This window comes from Sander vitreus, chromosome 6 (genome assembly GCF_031162955.1).
Source record: "Sander vitreus isolate 19-12246 chromosome 6, sanVit1, whole genome shotgun sequence".
In the NCBI taxonomy this organism is placed as follows: domain Eukaryota; kingdom Metazoa; phylum Chordata; class Actinopteri; order Perciformes; family Percidae; genus Sander; species Sander vitreus.
Window position 1 is genome coordinate 3,041,616 of NC_135860.1, and position 19,964 is coordinate 3,061,579.

The 19,964-nt window shown below is 40.9% G+C and overlaps 1 protein-coding gene across 1 annotated transcript in view; it reads right to left on the bottom strand.

Moving 5' to 3' along the window:
• bbs9 (Bardet-Biedl syndrome 9) overlaps positions 1-19,964 on the bottom strand; it is a 193,951-nt gene that overhangs the window by 164,180 nt on the left and 9,807 nt on the right. Inside the window, exons 4-8 of the mRNA XM_078252100.1 lie at positions 19,663-19,727; positions 19,354-19,467; positions 14,656-14,830; positions 7,361-7,445; positions 6,020-6,203 (exon numbers count right to left, since the gene is read on the bottom strand). Of these exons, the coding sequence (XP_078108226.1) occupies positions 6,020-6,203; positions 7,361-7,445; positions 14,656-14,830; positions 19,354-19,467; positions 19,663-19,727 (623 nt within the window). The remainder of the gene's footprint in view (positions 1-6,019; positions 6,204-7,360; positions 7,446-14,655; positions 14,831-19,353; positions 19,468-19,662; positions 19,728-19,964) is intronic.

Sequence of the window (19,964 nt, forward strand, 5' to 3'; positions counted from 1 at the left end):
TTACACTTACATTTGTTACATTCATTGGTTCGATATCATTATGCCCAGGCACAAGGTTAGAGCAAGCTTTTGTACGTATTGGGCAGGCTGAGCAACTAGTATGACAATATGCTGAAATAAACCAAAAGGAATTATTCCGCTGACTCATGTTCTATCTTATTTGAAGGTCCCATGGCATGAACATTTTACTTTATGAGGTTTTTTAACATTAATATGCGTTCCCCCAGCCTGCCTATGGTCCCCCAGTGGCTAGAAATGGCGAAAGGTGTAAACCGAGCCCTGGGTATCCTGCTCTGCCTTTCAGAAAATGAAAGCTCAGATGGGCCGATCTGGAATCTTCCCTTTATGATGTCATAAGGGGAAAGGTTACCTCCCCTTTCTCTGCTTTGCCCGCCCAGAGAATTTGGCCTGCCCATTAGAAAGAGAGAGACATCATGGCTTGCAAACGAGCAAAGTGGCAGTTGGTCAAGGCCACACCCCCACCCTCCACCTTGCCCCCCCCCCCTCTCTCCTCCTCAATAGCATTTAAAGCTACAGACACAGAAATGGCACATCCTAATGAAAGCTCATTGTGGGACTGGCTCTAGTGGCTGTAATTCTGCACCAAGGCTGAATTTCGGGAAAGAGACTTCAGATACAGTATTAGGGGACCACTAAGGCCTATATAAAAGAGACTTCAGATACAGTATTAGGGGACCACTAAGGTCTATATAAAAGAGACTTCAGATACAGTATTAGGGGACCACTAAGGCCTATATAAAAGAGACTTCAGATACAGTATTAGGGGACCACTAAGGTCTATATAAAAGAGACTTCAGATACAGTATTAGGGGACCACTAAGGTCTATATAAAAGAGACTTCAGATACAGTATTAGGGGACCACTAAGGCCTTTATAAAAGAGACTTCAGATACAGTATTAGGGGACCACTAAGACTTATATAAAAGCATCCAAAAAGTAGCATGTCATAGGACCTTTACAGTCATAAAATGAAAAATGATTGACCACAAGATACCAAATGAGGTTTAAAATCTGCTCCATATCCATTAGAAGTACCACGATATAAACGTCACTTTTGACGATTCAACTTAGCGTCTCGTGGCTACAAATCCAACCTCAGTTTCTTAGCAGTAAAAATGCATTGGTTTTGTCTCTGATTTTTGGCTTTGGAAAACAGTGGTGCATATTCACATATCCAACTATAGAGCACAGAAATAACACATTCCTGTGGTGGGTGGCATTGCCCTTTAAGAAGTGTACAACTTGTACCGTCCTGTAAAGAAAAATCATCTCTTTACGTCTCACATCTGGTTTGTATATGGAATTGTCATTTAGGTCAGCTTTTATAGGTGTATATAAAACTAAAGTTACATATACACTTTCTCCTGTGACTCACGGCTAGAAACATTAAATATAAATACTACTTATGTTTTCCTACTTATTGCGCGCGCACACACACACACACACACACACACACACGTCAAGTCCATCCCACGTTACCACCTAGAGAGATCTGAGGTGACGACCACACGCAAAACAAACACGCCTCACTCACGCACAGTTGAATACACAAGTTATAATAGAGTAACAGCGGTCAGCAGGGTGGTACAGCGCAGGGGTCAAAATGACAGTGTGTGTTGGTGCCACATCAAAGCAAAACACACACCTTCTATCACAGCACAGGCATTATAATTACAACCTAATTAGAAAGGTCCAATCTACGTTCTGCCGTCATCACCAAGCCAAACATCAGCTCCCTTTTTACTCTCCTTTCCTCCGTTACTCTTCCATCTCCAGCTCACTTGTTCCTTCACGTATCTGCACTTCCTCTCTATTCCTGCCTGCCTTTTCTACCCATCTCCTTAATCCTCTTTTTTATTTTCCGACCATCTGCCCAAAGTTTCACTCTTCCTTTCAACTTCTCCTGTCTTTCTGCCTTTTCCTCATCACTTCCTCCCTTCTCTCCTCTCCCCAATGGGTCTGTTATCATTCCTTGAAGGAGAAAAGACTACTACTTGTCTAAGACGAACTCCCTGGTTCGATTGCAGCAAGGGACAGTTGATGGATGTCAGTGCAGCTACCCTGCACTGGGTGGATTGATTTCAAAGTTATTTCACTCGTTCACAAGAGTTTTAATGGTTTGGGACTGGCCTACATTTTTGTCATTTTAAAATTCTTCACGGTCTCTATGATCCTCTGCTGCAGTTTTTTTAAATACAAACTGTCACACAAAAGAACAACTGTTCACTCTCTTTGTTTTAATTTCATCTTTTACACATACTATTGTTCTTAGCATGCAATTTGCTGCCTTCGTTGTTTGTTATTCATTTGATTTCTTGGTATTATAGTGCAGCATTTGCACTTCATTTATTTTCGTCTTATTGTAAAGCACTTTGAGCTACACCCCCTGTATGAAAGGTGCAGTATAAAGAACTTAGTCATTTTTTATTCCCTCTCACAAGGTTTCCTTTGTGCCTCTCTACTACATGCTGTCCAATAAAGGCAAATGAATGCCTAATAATATTATAAAACAATAGGAGTATAAGATATTTCACCTTAGTCTTTTGGAAAGGTTTGTTAGAATTTTACATAATAATTATAAACTGTTATGTACAGATAAGTGACAAATTTAAGGAAAACCCCTACTTGAGGGATGCAAACCATTCTTACAAAAGATATTTCTTTAATTAGTGTTTTGATCATGGTGTTGGAGAGCGCTGTTTAGACTTCACTCTCAAATCTCCCACAGGTGTTCACAGTGACTGTGAAGGCTATAGCACATGGTTTGCATACTTGTCATACTCATCAAATCCTCCAGTGAGTTTATGGAGTTTCTAGAAGTAGGGATCAGATAACATTATCCAAACCAAGAGATTTGGCATATCATTGTGGATTGAATCAATGCGAGAGCTGAACTACAGTGTTTCTGGCTAGCAGTCGAGCCAATAAAGTTATCTGACAGAGAAAGAAATAGACAGACGGGGCGGTAGACAGGGGGAGTGAGGGCAGTGGTCCAGCAGAGGCAGCTGTGAGGCTGAAGGCCAGAAGGAAAGCGTAAGGAAACACTCAGGAGTTCACTGTTGTCTATCGTCTTCTGCACGACACTCTCAATAGTAAGGGTTGTGTGGAGATTCACTAAATGCACTTGCACTATAAAAGAACAATTTCGGAATGGTCAGCGGCAGCGCTGACAGTCACAGGGTCACTTCAAATGTCAGCCTGTTAACAATAAACCGAAGATCAAACATGGACACAGAGGAGTTGCCGTCTTCCAACCATGTGGGATTTTTTGTGGGTTTTTGATTGTTGTTGAGGAGTCTGTCCCAATAAAAGGTACTTTTGTTTTTCACTGGCAAATCATGGACCAGATAGTGAAGGGAACTTTGAAAGCTTTATTACAGTACTTTAAAAATTTCAGCTCTTGACCATTTCCATCCATTCCCCCCTTCTGGATGCTTCCTCCAATCCATGTTTTGCTTTCGTTCACATCCGTCTTTCATTTTCTCTTTCCGTCTCTCAGCTCTCTAGTCCAGATCAAGTGTAACACTCTCCAAAGAATGGTTCTATGGTACATTGTTGCGTAAACTGAACCAGACAGAAACATTTTTGAATGCTCATAAAAAAGGTTGTTTATTGCTCCATGCTCAAAAGGCTACACACACACACACACACACACACACACACACACACACACACACACACTCTACTGTATTTAAGCATCACTCTGGAGGTCCAACCATATCTGGGTAATTAGTTTTGCATGTGGTGATAAGAATCAGGCCGCAGAAGGCTTATACCATATACCTCCTTCGCTTCCGTATCAAAAAATAAACAACTTTAAAGTTTTAGTCCCTAGATGCCAGGGTAAATCAAGTGAGCATAAAGACAGAGTGTGATGCTGGTTTTGGATAAAACTTGGTGTATTGTAGTTATTAGCACCCTTATCCAATGGCAAAGGTTGCTCAGAAACAGATAGATCAGTAAGAAACACAAGAATATAAGTAATAAGAAGATGTAAGGATCCAGATGTGTTTTAGGTTAATCACCAAGGTTCGAAATCGACTGGATACTCTCGCTGTTTCACTTCCTGCCCGGCTGTTCACCGCGTGAAAATAGACCCACGGCGCCTCCGGAACGCAGCGCAGATGCGCCCGGTGGAAAATAGGGGTAACCCTCCTTTAACAACGGGGGTGTAGACCATGCAGATCACAATACAACAGCATTTGTGTGTTAGTATGCATGTGTGTGTGCACGTTTGTGCTTGTTCTCATGTCTACTTTTTCTGAGAAGTGTCTAAACTGGAGACCATCTTAAGACCTGTTGGCACAGTAGGATAATCCTAACAGACTAAATCAAATCTTATCCATTGTGTGTAAAGGAGGCATTAGCCAGATGCGATGAAACTGAGTTACTACAGCTGCACAATTATCACATTATACATAATCCCTCTCTTCTCCTATCAGAGGTGAAGACAGGGAGAGGTATTCAAGTCTGGAACCCATTACAGGTCTGTAGCTGTGAGTGCTGTGCATGTTCATCATGGCTAAATGGACTGCTACTGCATGAACCTGTGTCCACCAAAACTGGTTTGTACGTGAACGTGACCGAAATGCCAAATTTGGTTAAACTACCTGGTTTGATATCTCAAACAAATGTTACTAAGAAAGCATTTTCTTTCCCGCTTTGTCTCGTCTTTGCTGCAGTTTGGACATGAACTTTTGGCCACATTTTGGGCTTCTCAGTAAGTGATCATTATCATGTTTCGACACCGTAATTGTGTATCTGCACAATGTTACTTTTCATGAGTAACACAGCCTTGTTTTAAGCTTTATTTAAAGAGTTTATTGGTGTTTGGAGTTTTATTTAAGCCTAAACCATAAAAGAGCATTGTATCCATCAGTTTCTTTGAAAATCACCAAATATGGACATGCACGGTATTCACTGGACAGCAACAATATATTATGTATCATACCTCTCAATCTATATACTGTATATATATATATATATATATATATATATATATATATATATATATATATATATATATATATATATATACACACTGTATATATATTTATTATGAAATCCATTCATCTTGCACCATATGTTTATGTACTACAGTGTCTGTTGAGTTTTTCTTTTAATGCATGCAGCAGAGCTACTCCAGCAATTCCATCATGTTCTGCCAAAAGCAGCTTCCTGCACAGCCAGTCGTGTGGCACTGGGCCACTGCACAGAATACTTTGTTTCTGTGTATTTCACTTATGCTCAGTAGTTTGGTTGTGGCAGGTGCACCGGTGCGTTGTGCATGGTGTGTTGCTGCCCTTTACTTTACTCCAGGCTGAAAACATCAGCGCTGCATTGGCTAAATTTGACACTATAATCCTGCAGTGGCTGTGCTCAGTTCTCTGCAAAACAACGCCATGTATCCAAATCCTTCAAGAACAGCAAGTTCTCTTCCCTTTTTTTTATTTTCAATTCCAATTCATCTCTGATGATTCCCGATTAGCTGCCAAATGCTAAAGTCTAATAAGTGTTAGCACTCTACTTGAGCATGATTGATCAAGCCCTGTGACCTTTGATCTCTTGTTCTCTCTTTGAATAGTGATGCTTACACTAAAACGTTGTGCCTCCAAACTAATCACTGCCTTTAAGATTCTAATAGAATTTGGACTCAAAAGGATTCATTTTGCAACAAATAAAACACAGAGACAAGATGGATTCCATTTCCTCTTTAAAATTCTGTAACCTGTGTTTCCCTTCCCTTTCTATTTCTGTGTTTTATAAGTTTTGGTTCAATCTTTATTCCTACACATCCAGTTAAGGGCCTAGTCTATTGTTTCTACTGCTCAGCCAATCTGTATTAATTCCTTAACCGGTCAGGTGTGCAGGAGTAGAGCTAAACAAAAGGCTTGTTGGACAAGAAGAACATGAGGACTGGTGAAATATCCCTTTAAAGATAAGGTTTATCTCGCTGCCCTACTTAAGCCATATTTTAAGGTTCAGTGTCGTGGTTTACCTGAGGCGTAGGGCAGAAAGGAGCTGGGGTTGAACTCCAGCTTCTTCATGAAGCGGATCTGGCCGCTGTCACGGAGACAGTAGAGGTTCCTCTCACCCAGAATGAAGATGAAGGAGGAGTAGTGAGAGAGGGAGGGCACACAGAGGTCCAGGGCCTGCTCTCCCAGGACAAATGTCCAGTCAGGCTGGAGGAGAACACACACAGTTACAGCACACTAACCGCTTTTCTTCAATTTCAAAACAACAAGCATGATGTATACTCTGAGTACCCTTCACAGAATGTTTATGCAGTCACTGAAATCCATCTCTTTTGTTAAGTATTCCCATTGTATAAAGGCAGCCATGTGGCCAAATGCATTTAAGCTCTATGAATAAAGACATGTGATCTGTGTATGTTGGCATTCATGGCTCTTGTGCTTTTGTGGTGCTGTGGGAAAATTCAAGTGTTTGTGCTCTCTGGAAAATGGCAAGAGTACTAAAAGGCGTGGACATTTTTCCTAAGTGACATTCAATACAGAAGTTTTTAATCTTACCGTTAAATCTAACTGCTGTTTGCAGTTCTTAGTTATTGTATTATTTAATATCTGTTATAGTATGTGCAGTTGAACTTGCACTTTACAGTAGGCCTCTCGGGGGCTTGCTTACCTTTTGTTGACCTTCTTGGCCCGAGAGGAACATATCATTCAACTGTATATACTACAACTTGTATATGGATGATTACCAATGCATTTGAATTTGAACTAGCTGTCAATTAACCGTACCTTACCCACATACAACCAAAAACACAGTTAAGTTATGTATGTTATGCACATTAATGTTTGTCGGACCTTTAACATGCTCAAACTAACAACATATTTGTTTGTGCTAGCGTTGTTAAACATGGTTTTAGGAACCTAATCCAACCAGGTCACAAAGGATACAATTGTCCAAAACATGGATTCCTCTATTGTTTAAATTGGACTGGGGAAAACAAAATTCCACAGATTTCAGGTTAAAGCTGCATTAATGCCAAAAACCAACAATATCTTTCTCGGGCTGTCCTCGATTAAAGAAATTCTTAGTCGACTAACACACATATGATTTGATCTGTAAAACTTGATCTTGAGTGTCTCCACAAAGAATAATGCAAAAGCGCAACTTTAAATCGAGTGCTTACATTTCTTGGAAATAAGTCATTTAGCATGAAAAATGCATAAAACGTGACTAATCAACTAAAGAAATCTTTGTCGATTAAGACTAAAATGACTGATTGGTCGACTCATCGACTAAGAGGGGGCAAGCCTAGATCTTACATACACACACTGTCAGTTTATCTCTGGTAGCTGCTGTGTTTAGGACTCACCGTCAGCCTTTTGCCTCCAGTCTTGAGGGGCAGATCAGGATCCTGTCGACTCTCTGCCTCTGTAGCCACTGCCAGAGTCTCATACCTGGGAATCAGAGAGACACAGACAACTGCTTGGCATAATATTTAATCTCTGGACAGCGTACCATTAGGGTGTTGTTTTCCGGCCACCGTTTTATATGCAAGTTGCTTTCTGAACCGTTTCTGCAAACAAACATCAAGCTATTTCGGACATGTAAAAGTTTTAAATCCAACTTTATTAATCCAAAGTTTATCTCTGCTATGATTAAATATTCTTGGAAACAGTCCATTTTGATTCAGTAGGTCCATATTGGTTGCTTGGGAAGACCTGGAAGTGAACTGCCTTGCTTAAGGAAGCTTTGCACTATGCAGAGAGCATTTCCCCATTTAACCATTCCTTCCAGATATTTCACAGTCTTAGTGACTCTCTGATTTTGCTTCTTTTACCACTAGCCCAAGACCACAATATCACCAGCTATTTTCCTGAGTGAAATTCCAAATGTAAGGCCAGGGCAGAGATCCTAGTACACATCAGTTATTCACATTTAAATAAAGTCAAACACTGTATAAAATGTCCATTATTAACAAAATCCACAGCTAGCGTCTCATATCCTCTTTCTCTTTTAAAGCTTCTGTCAGGTCAGTCAACAAGCGACTGACCTGCTGTTCCCCGGAACTGCGGTCTATCAGTTTTAATCAGCGAGCTGTTAGCAACTGGCTGAGGATAAAGTGGTCAGACTGATCTGTGGTCAGTTGATTTTGGCATCTTCAGCATCAGGAGTTTTCCAGTAAGAAGCTGGCAGTCAAAGTGGCTTGGCGGGAATCTATCCTTCTCCTCGAACACCTGGATGAACGGAGAGCTCCAAACCCTGACCCAGCCCGACTCCGGACTGCAGCCCGCTAAATAACTGCTGATTTATCCACTCTCATTCAGTAATACAGTGTTGCAGTTAATATAAGCTGGCAGCAATCTTTACATCAGGAGACACAATTTTCTCCTTTGGCATTTTTTTGTTTAGTAGTTTAAGCAATACTTGGGTGATGTTAGAAACTAATTAGACAAACTGACGCAAAAAACCCAGCACGTGTTCACTGAAAAATTCAGTATGATAAGGGTTCAAGTTTTTTATGTTTAACCCTTGAGCACTTAATGTAAGTAAAATTGCTGGGTTTTGAATGTTTGCCTTATTGGTTAGTAAACAATACAACAACACTATACACTGTACTTTATAGGAATAGCATTGTTTCTGTAGTTAGTTTTTTATGAAGGTAAATATGGGGCAGCGGCTCTAGGGAAGGCAATGTCTGTTGGTTGGTCAATGACTTTCAGACTGAAATATTGCAACAAGTAGTACATGCATTGCAATGAAATCTGGTGCAGACATGCATGTACTCCTCAGGATTAATTGTAATAACTTTGGCGATCTCGTTACTTTTCATCTACGGCCATCATCAGGTTAAACTTTTAAAATGTCCAATACTGCCAGACCAAATACCTGCTAAATGAATTCCCATCAGCCTCAGCTGTACTCTGTGTTCACTGTGAATAAGCAAATGTTAGCATACTAACACAGTAAATTAGGGTGATTATAATTACCTGCTAAACATCAGCATGTTAGCATTGGCCTTATGAGCATGTTAGCATATTGACAGTTGTGTTTTTTGATGCATTCAGTGTGAATGCACTAACTCAAACCTGTTTAGAGTTAGTATGTAAAATGGAATTGGGACACAGCTTTGGTTCTGTATGCATCACAGGCAACTCAAATCACCAAAAGGCCCCATTACTAATCATATTTTTTTTTTTTAGAGTGAAGCAAGATAAATGTAAAATAAATGTCAAGCACTATCAGGTCTGCATTGGTATTTTATAAAGACTTTTTCTTCCTTACCATTGTTTATTTTAAATGTTTTGTATAGAGGAAGAAATTGTCACATTACTGCCATCCCATTGCCTAAAACATTTCAGTTTTATACCCTAATAAATCAAATTAGCATATGTGACCCTAAAAGTAACACTAATTCCTCATTAAATTGTGCATAAAACGGCAAATGCAAGTGTTTTAAACTGTGATTTTTGCGATGCAACATTTATAGTTTTCAACTCTTCTGTACAGTAGCAGTACCTGCTGAGCTTCTATGAGAAATGGCGAGCAGACTAACAAGCTGCGTTATGGATGACTGCCACTAAACGCTAAAGAAACCTTTTCATCACACCGTGGATTTCCCGGGGAAGAAAATGGACTAAAATATATATTAAACATGTCAGCGGTTTTAAGCTTTTAAAGCAAGACTCAACGGATCGACAGACCCACTCCTGCATGAGTGAATGGATTAAATTCAGCCTAATAATACTAAAACAACACCATAAAATAACTGTATTCTTTCATTCTGTTTAGGTATTGCTATTCCAGCCTTCACTTAAATGTCTTATTAATGATGGGATGTGAGGCAGCATGAATGAATTAAAACTGGACATGCATGTGTGTGTATGTGTGACTGTGTGTGTTCAGTTAAATCCACCAGAAATTGGTTGGATGTTGATTTAAGTATAATGAAAGAGGGTAAAAATAACACAAAGCACTGTGTGTGCGAGAAAAATGGAAAAACCACAAAAATCTGATTATTCACCTGCATGCCTAACATATGAGGATGGAGAACAAGACGCACACACACAGACCACTGGCATAGACAAACTCTTGGGAACGTGGAGAGGTTTTTTTTGTTGTTTGCCATTTAAAAGTGTTTGTGGTGAACATGGTGTGTGCGCTCTCACATGCATGGACAAAGTTTTGGTAGGCCCTGACAGTGTGTTCTCATCTATATGAAAGAGGATCTCTCTGAAAAGCTCCACAAACAAACACACTCATTTACCTTAAACATATACATCATACAAGCATATACATAGACACAGCATGCGCACACACACAAATTATACAAAGACATACTACATATGCTCTCTCAGTGTCATGGGTAAACACAAACTAAAATCTCAAAGCTGACACACACACACACACACACACACACACACACACACACACACACAAAATCAAGCTCTCATTCATCAGGGCGGGAGACGGTCCAACAGGCTAAATAAACTGAGCGAGGCTCAGCTCAACAGTTTGACCAGTCATCTGATATGAAATGTATAACAGTCAGTGAAGCCCTGACCCCGTCATCTGATATGGAATGTGTATATATATATATATATATATAAATAAAAATAAAACAGTCGGTTAAAACATAACACATCAGTGCCTGGTTGAATTAAAGTTTCTCTCTTCAAGACTTCCCTTAAGACATGAATCTGCATGGCTAGATACCACAACAGGTAAGAGAATGAGAATGCTTGTACCTGCCCTTTAAGAACGATGTAAGAATTATCTTGAGCAAACTTCAAAGAAAGGCGAATATTTAGGGTCAAAAAGGACAGAGGTTGCCGTATGCTGTACAGATTATAATGCTTGCAGAAAGAAAGGCCTGTTGTCAGGTAAAAATGTCACCGTCAAAGAGGCTGAAGCGAAAAGTAGACGTGGAAAACCTAAGCTTTAATGATGAATAGAAAGATAAGCAGGCTATGCATTCATCTTGTATGCCTCATTTGCAACGAAATACAAAATAATACAACCAGCATCATCATCAAGAATGAAGAACGCGAACATAAGGCTTGCGTCAGTCACGTGCAAATTAAGTAGCCACATGCATATATTTTGGTCTCATTATACATCCATAGATTTGCCGCGCCAGCGGAGAGGATGGTTAGTTTAGCCAGTAGTTAAGTTTATAAGAATTTGTAAAAAATGTCAAGATTCCTGGCAAACTAAGATAAATAGTTAGACTACAAACTGACAGCTTTTGTTTTAGCTTGTTTGTAAAAATTCGCTCTTTGCAGAGTTGAGCTGTGTTTGCGTAAAACAGCGCGGTGGACAAGAGTGGACTGCCCAGATAGCAGATTGAAATATTGCTTTCTACATATTTATGCCTGTAGACACGTAAGTGGGTATTGACTTTTTACTCACAAAAGGTTTTGTTGTAGCCTACTTACACTAAGGAGCCTAGCATTAGTTCATCTGCGCCAGTGGCCGTTGGCAATCCTCTCGGTTCCCAGTAATGTACTGCGTGTTGTGTACGCACATCTCTTGGCTGAGCTGTGTGTGTGGAGCGCGGACATCGCTGTGCAGAATCCATGTGAATAGAGACGCAAATACAGGTGGCTGGGTTTGTGCTCTACCTGTGTAATATTACCTGCTGTTGATGCTTGACATGTTAAATACCAGAACGCATTTTTTCCTCTTCACATTTTCTGAATTCATGATTATTCTGCGGGCCGGACTGAAAGTGTTGGCGGGCGGATGTGGCCTGCCGGCCGCCAGTTGCCAATGGCTGCTCTAAACCATTCACAATCGTCCTCGGCGGTGCTAAGCCCTGATAGCGGAGATAGCGAAAGGAGAGGATGTCAGGCTTTATCTCAGAAATGTGCATCCGCTGAGCCAGACTACTTTCAAAGTTTTTTTTTTTTTTTTTTAAAGGGAACATAAAAAGGTACAGAAAGGAGCTACTTTTAAATGAATCCGTTTCAACCAGAGTTCGGGGTGTATACACTTCACACTGTAATGTAAATACAAGCTTATTGCTATAAGTAATGCAGTGTTGTTGCGTATTTAAAAGGTACTCAGTGTCTGCTATATGTCATTTACAGAATATGCATCAAAGGGCTGTGTGTCCAGGGAGAGTAGTGAAGTCAGTGTTTCCACAGTGATAACTAGTCTGGAGAATCTCTTGATACTGGTGGGGGGCATCCAGATAACAAACAGCTGGGAAAGAAAACTACAGACACGCATACCGTACACCCACGCAGCCTGTGAGACTTCTGATAGCTCTCCATGCCTGTGCCAGAGGGAAATAGGCAGTGTGCATGTGCTCACATTAAAGGGAGGTACTTTCCAATCAAACTGTGTGTGTGTGTGTGTGTGTGTGTGTGTGTGTGTGTGTGTGTGTGTGTGTGTGTGTGTGTGTGTGTGTGTGTGTGTGTGTGTGTTTTGGTCCATCCAGGCGAGATCTGCAGTGAGATCAGATGCCTTTAAGATGGTTCAGCGCCGCTCACTAACCATCAGCAGCTGAAACTGAAAACAGTGGATAACACCAGGTATCCTCAGATAACTGTGATGCGTTTTCATTTGGGGACATTTGTGTTAACCAACCTCAATCTAACAATCTCTAAAATACATATGTTTTACTTTGCTCTTTTATTACTTAAAAAGCAATTCATGATATGCTTTATTTTCATTTTAGCAATAATTTAGCAAAAGTAAGTCAATTATTTCATTGCAACACTGCATGACATAGAGATACTACTGAATTAAATATACAGTGCCTCGCAAAAGTATTCACCCCCCTTGGCTTTTACCTATTTTGTTACATTACAGCCTTTAGTTTGTTTTTTAATCTGAATTTTATGTGATGGATCAGAACACAATAGTCTAAGTTGGTGAAATGAGAAAAATATATACATAAAACTATTTTTTAGAAATAAAAAACTGAAAATTGGCATGTGCGTATGTATTCACCCCCTTCGTTATGAAGCCCATAAAAAGCTCTGGTGCAACCAATTACCTTCAGAAGTCACATAATTAGTGAAATGATGTCCACCTGTGTGCAATCTAAGTGTCACATGATCTGTCATTACATATACACACCTTTTTTGAAAGGCCCCAGAGGCTGCAACACCTAAGCAAGAGGCACCACTAACCAAACACTGCCATGAAGACCAAGGAACTCTCAAGGACCAAGGAAGGGACAATGTTGTTAAGAAGTACAAGTCAGGGTTAGGTTATAAAACATATCCAAATCTTTGATGATCCCCAGGAGCACCATCAAATATATCATAACCAAATGGAAAGAACATGGCACAACAGCAAACCTGCCAGGAGATGGCCGCCCACCAAAACTCACGGACCGGGCAAGGAGGGCATTAATCAGAGAGGCAGCACAGAGACCTAAGGTAACCCTGGAGGAGCTGCAGAGTTCCACAGCAGAGACTGGAGTATCTGTATAAGCCGTATGCTCCATAGAGTTGGGCTTTATGGCAGAGTGGCCAGAAGAAAGCCATTACTTTCAGCAAAAAACAAAATGGCACGTTTTGAGTTTGCGAGAAGGCATGTGGGAGACTCCCAAAATGTATGGAGGAAGGTGCTCTGGTCTGATAAGACTAAAATTGAACTTTTCGGCCATCAAAGAAAACGTTCTGTCTGGCGCAAACCCAACACATCACATCACCCAAAGAACACCATCCCCACAGTGAAACATGGTGGTGGCAGCATCATGCTGTGGGGATGTTTTTCAGCAGCCGGGACTGGGAAACTGGTCAGAGTTGAGGGAAAGATGGATGGTGCCAAATACAGGGATATTCTTGAGCAAAACCTGTACCACTCTGTACGTGATTTGAGGCTAGGACAGAGGTTCACCTTCAAGCAGGACAATGACCCCAAACACACTGCTAAAGCAACACTTGAGCGGTTTAAGGGGAAACATGTAAATGTGTTGGAATGGCCCAGTCAAAGCCCAGACCTCAATCCAATAGAAAATCTGTGGTCAGACTTAAAGATTGCTGTTCACAAGCGCAAACCATCCAACTTGAAGGAGCTGGAGCAGTTTTGCAAGGAGGAATGGGCAAAAATCCTAGGGGTAAGATGTGGCAAGCTCATAGAGACTTATCCAAAGCGACTTGGAGCTGTGATTGCCGCAAAAGGTGGCTCTACAAAGTATTGACTTTAGGGGGCTGAATAGTTATGCACATTGACTTTTTCTGTTATTTTGTCCTATTTGTTGTTTGCTTCACAATAAAAAAACAAATAAACATCTTCAAAGTTGTGGGCATGTTCTGTAAATGAAATGATGCAAATCCTCAAACAATCCATGTTGATTCCAGGTTGTGAGGCAACAAAACACGAAAAATGCCAAGGAGGGTGAATACTTTTGCAAGGCACTGTATCCTAGAAAATAAAGCAGTTCTTTAGGGAACTGACTGTATGTGTTACAATGATCTGGCTGAACGTTTTTTGGCGAAACTAGAGTGGTTTTGGATGTTTTGAAATGTTCCTAAAATATATTTCCACCCCCGATAAGTAATGTGTTATTTTGTACCCGTTATATTAGTGTCTGGGTAAGATGAGAGAAGGTGAGTATATCTGACCAGCATTAGATCATTGCAGGAGAACATCATAAATTAAGCATTAAAGCAAACAATATTAAGGAGGCTTTATCCAAAAACCTACTTGTAGCTCTCCAGCTGGCGTGCAGAGGAAACCGTGAGGAAGCTGTCTGTTCTGGAGTTGTAGACCAATGGGCCGGGCAGCAGGAAACCAGGCAGGAACCTGCCAAAGGTGTAGCTGTCCTGCTCAAAGAACATCAGCATCCCGTCCATAGACTGGATACACAGGGAGTGGTGACCTGACAGAGGTGGAAGAAAAGTCAGTCACTCCCATCCAACAAAGACCAAAATCACTTGGTAAGCACTCACATACGGTTGGTGTTTATGATATGTTGAAGAATGTACAATATGGAATTGACATCTTCTAGGTACAAAGTGGCTTGTTGCTGAGGTGTTGCACCAACCGTGGAAAATCAAGTTTTGTTGTGCAAAAAAAAACATCAACGTGCATGTTCATTACTTATTTATTACTTGGAGTGCAATAACAAAAAGTTAGATCGACAGCTATTTTGTGTCTGTCGAAAAGTGACTGTTTAAATAATTTATCAAGGAAACATGCCAAACATTTGCTGGTTCCAGCTTTTCCAAAATGAAGATTTGCTGCTTTTCTATGTAATATAGTGTATTATATAACTGTAAAATGAATGTAGAATGAATTTTCAAGGGTATCTTTCAGACGTTTTACAGACTTAAGTAATAATCGATAATTGTAAGAATTGACAGATTAATACAGTAAGAAATAAAAAGAACCTGTTTTGTGTGTACAACCAAGTGCAACACAGTGGAGGAGAGACTTCACTTGGCTTTACTTTTTTTCTGAGACACTGTACGCAAGACAGCTACGTTTTTTTTCAGAATCACTGTTAGCTAAAAAGCCTTGCATTTTTGGGGGTTACATATTGTGTTTTATGACAGCTCTGACCAATGATCCTGGAGGACATTCATGGCTTCTGTTTCATTTCAGCCGTGATGTCGTGTTGTGCAATGAGGTGTGTTTCTCCCTCTTTCTGAATCTGATATCTCCATTAACACCTCCACGCACCTGGCTCTGGGTATGAATGTGTACAAGAGTGTGTGTTTGTTGGGAAAGGCCTGATGTAGGACATACTAAGCCCTAACACACACGGTCATAAAGCAGTGTGGCTGTGTGACCAGAGAACTATAATTAGGCCTCAATGCGCTATTAAAACTCACACTGCCATCAACTAGAGGTCAGGGAGACAGCCACCTACAGCCCAACACACACACACACACACACACACACACACACACACACACACACACTCCTCATCTATCACCAAGAATTTAGACAGAAAAGCTGCCCACTCCTACACACCTATTCTGTGTAAACACGTGTTTGTGTGTGTGTGTGTGTGTGTGTGTGTGTGTGTGTGTGTGTTTGAGTGATGAGTGGAGTTTAGGGTGGCCGTTAACACGCTGAAAGACAAGGTCTCTCACACTGCAGACACACCCTGAAAGTGTGCTTAATACTAAAAATTAACCAACAACAAATGTTGCAGGATCATGAGTGTGTATGTCTGCATATGTGTGGATTTACATTCATGGGTGAGTGTGTGTGTGTGTGTGTGTGTGTGTGTGTGTGTGTGTGTGTGTGTGTGTATAACTGTGTAACTGTCCTTAATGTGGAAAATCTCTGGAAGTATACAAGCTCCCGGCAATTATAGTGTTGACAGTGTCTCTTAGCACTAGGGTTGCGTATTATGATTCTGATCTTTGTTTCTTCTTATCGTCCTCTGGTTTAGATTTTTCTTATTTCAGGGGTAAAAAAAAAAGTACATACTTTAATTGCTAAAAGCAACTTTACTTGGAGCTGATTTAGGCTGCCATAAACAGTAATTTGTCCAAAATGACAACATATTTCGTGACTCTGGCATGTTTTCATTTAATTCAATAAAAGCATGCTCTGTTTTGTCAGGACTCCAAAAACAGCTGGATACCCAAGGAGTGGACATACCTCCCAGACAAACACACTTCAGCGTTAGGGTCAAAACACCACCCACTCAGACAGCCTGACACAGCGCTGTATCATCAATAATAAGAAAAGTGCTACGTTATGAAAATGAGAGCCAGACTGTGCCATAATAGTAACTGTGCACGTTTAATTTCACACGCCCAGGTATTACGTGTCAAAGAGCCCTGTATAAGAGCGACGCCGCTCAGACACAGTGGAGGAAACGGGCCAGTATTGGTATCATTAATAAGACATGTTGAACAAGCACACAGAGCAGCCAACAAAGCACAGAGGCTGGCCGCACACTGCAGTGGGCAGAGCCTCGCCTCCGTCTGTGTGTGAGTGAGAGAGAGTGCGTGTGTGAGACAGAGAGAGTGTGTGGGTACATGTGGATGTGTGTCCAAGCACACTTGTGTGCCAATTTATTTTGTAGTGCACATGTGTCTCTGTGTGTGACTATGTGTGTATTGTATATCTGTATGCGTCTGACCAAAGCTTAAAAAGGCCAGTCCAGGCTCAGTGTGTGTGTGCATGGGTGTGTGTGTGGCCTGAATATGACCCAAACCCCAAAGGCAGCCCAGCTATTAGAGAAGTATTAGTACAGAGCTGCTATTACAGCGCCTACAGCACTGCTAAATGGCTGCTATTATAGACCTACACACTCACGTGTAAGAGCAGACACAACTCACACGCGTGCACGCACGCACGCACACGCGCACACACACACGCACACACACACACAAGCACACGCACGCACGCACGCACACGCGCGGCTGGTCTGGCCTCAGAGCTCTGGCCATCCCTCTCTTTGTGAATATCTATATTTCTGTACTTGTTTGTAAATGAGTGTGCAAACAGTGAGTCAAACAGCGAGTGAAACAGTGAGTCAAACAGTGAGTCAAACAGCGAGTCAAACAGCGAGTCAAACAGCGAGTCAAACAGCGAGTCAAACAGCGAGCAGCTTCCTCGACTCAAACAACTCATATGACCTTAACAATGATGAGACAATAGAAGCAACCACTTCTGTATCCATGATGTTATATAAAATGTGTATCTATGACAGTCAAAAAAACAGAAACAAAGATTGTTTAAAATATCATCACAAGAACATGCTTATAAGACGTTTGTAGGACAGGAAGCAGGAAAGGGTATGAGTTAAAGTAGTTGTTGCAAGATATGACTAGAATAGGAAACAAGAAAAAACTAAATTCTGGTAATTGACCATTTTTCAGCGTTGTTTTTCATGATATTTAGTTGCGTTAAACCATGAAGAGGGTCTGCAATCGGCAGCAGCTGTGCAGATAAGTGATGATAGTGAATGAAAATCAAACTCAACATGAATGCAACATCAATTAAATACATGCAAAGTGAAAATTAAAAATTTGGCAACTGAAATTCAATCGGTAATTTGTCGCTTTTACGGCATTTTTACTGTTAGGTCCCGAACTTCTACTTTGCTGAATTTTTACTTTGTCAGTTAATCTTTTTAGTATGATGCTGCTTTTTGGTCTAGTTATTACAGCAAAAAGGAAATTATTCATGTCCAAGGGAGCAACCTAGTTTATTAAAACCTAAATTTGAATTCAAAAAAATGTTTTGTGTTTGAAATATCTTGATGTGGGTTTTGCTTGCACCAAGTTCTGTGATTTAGCAGCATTGTCTACCTTAGCTGGTAGCTGAGGTAGACAGTAAATCTCCGCCAGATCCAGGGGTGCTGTTCTGCAGCTGAACTCTGGCCCGCTCTTGAGAGGTGGTTAAAAAGGGAATTTCCCTGCAAGAGGCAATACAGGATCCCCTTCATTTATTTGAGGAACTGTAAATACAAGGTCTGCACTGCCATCTAGTGCTGACAACAGGGAGGAGCACGAGGAGTGGGGATGACAGGACAGGACAGGAGAAACATGTTGTCTATATGTGGACATATATTTCAGTGAGTCATTATTACGCGTGTACGTGTGTTACGTAAGTGTATGGTCCGTTGTATGGGTGAATCTGTAAGTGTGTGTGTGTGTGTGTATACATTCATGTTTAAATGTGGACACCCGTCCATGCAAAACTGTAAGTATGTGTGCATGTATGTGTTAGGACCAAAGACCGCTTGTGTGTGTGTGTTTATGAGAGAGAGAGAGAGAGAGAGAGAGAGAGAGAGAGAGAGAGCACGAGAGCACGAGAGCCCGCATGACATCTTCTAAACCTGCTGTCCCGTGTGGTACTACCAGAAAACAGCACGTGGAAAGTCACGGACCTACTTACAGGTTCATGGTACGCTCTGCGCACGTGCATTCACCACAGGCCACGTCTTGGTTTTAATGAGCCCACACTGTTCTTTCTATCAATCAAACACACGCAATTCACACACAGACGTTTGTACTTGCATACTTACTCACTGACATAATACATTCACTGGCCTCTAATCCCAACCTTAAACATCACAACTAAATGTCTAACCCCAACCCTTGCCCTAAACTGAAGAAAATATCTCTCACCCTAAAACCACGTCTTAAGCCTAAAACAGCGCTTTGAAGTGAGGACCAACCAAACTGTTCTCACTTTACAAAAATGCCCTCACTGCCAAGGTTTACAACTCAAAATCCTCACAAAGATAAAGGTACAGTACAACAATGTGCACACATACACACACAGCCTGGCTTCTACCAGCCACTTTTCCTGGTGGATATAAATCCTGCTGTAAATGATCTGCGTGTGTGTGTGTGTGTGTGTGTGTGTGTGTGTGTGTGTGTGTGTGTGTGTGTGTTCTGACTTAATGCCACTGCTGTCAGAAAGTCATACCTGTGACCCCTCCAAAGGTGCCGTAGGTCATGTTGCAGGCTGTTCTCTGCAGATTGTGTTCATAAACCAACTTTAGCTGGTACTGGTCACCGTGCTCCACGTTCCCTGCAGTGCCTGCATGCACACATACACACAGATCAGAAAAAAAATCTAATCTGTATGCTGTTTTTGAAGGTGAAAGTTGTTCTCACTAAACATGAATAAATGAAAAAATTGTTCAACGCTCATTCAAAGTGGGATGAGATGCAGAGAACACAATAGAGGAAGCATTTAGAGGTTTACCTTTACGTTTGTGTGCATGTGTGTTACCTGAAACAGAGAAGACTGACAACTTCCTGGGGTGAAGAACAGCCAGATGAAGAAGTTCTGAACACCTAAAAAGAGAACAAAAGATACACTGTTACACTGAAAACAGTAAAGCTGATGGTGAATAATACGACAACCAACTATGTTAACTAACTAACCAAGTATGTTGGATACAAACTTCAGAAAATCCACAGTTTTGAAAAGAAGTTGTGAAGATATGACAGCTACAATACAGTGTACTTCATGACTTATAACAGATAATTAATTGCCCAAAAATAACACAGCAGTGTTATTTTTTCCCAAAC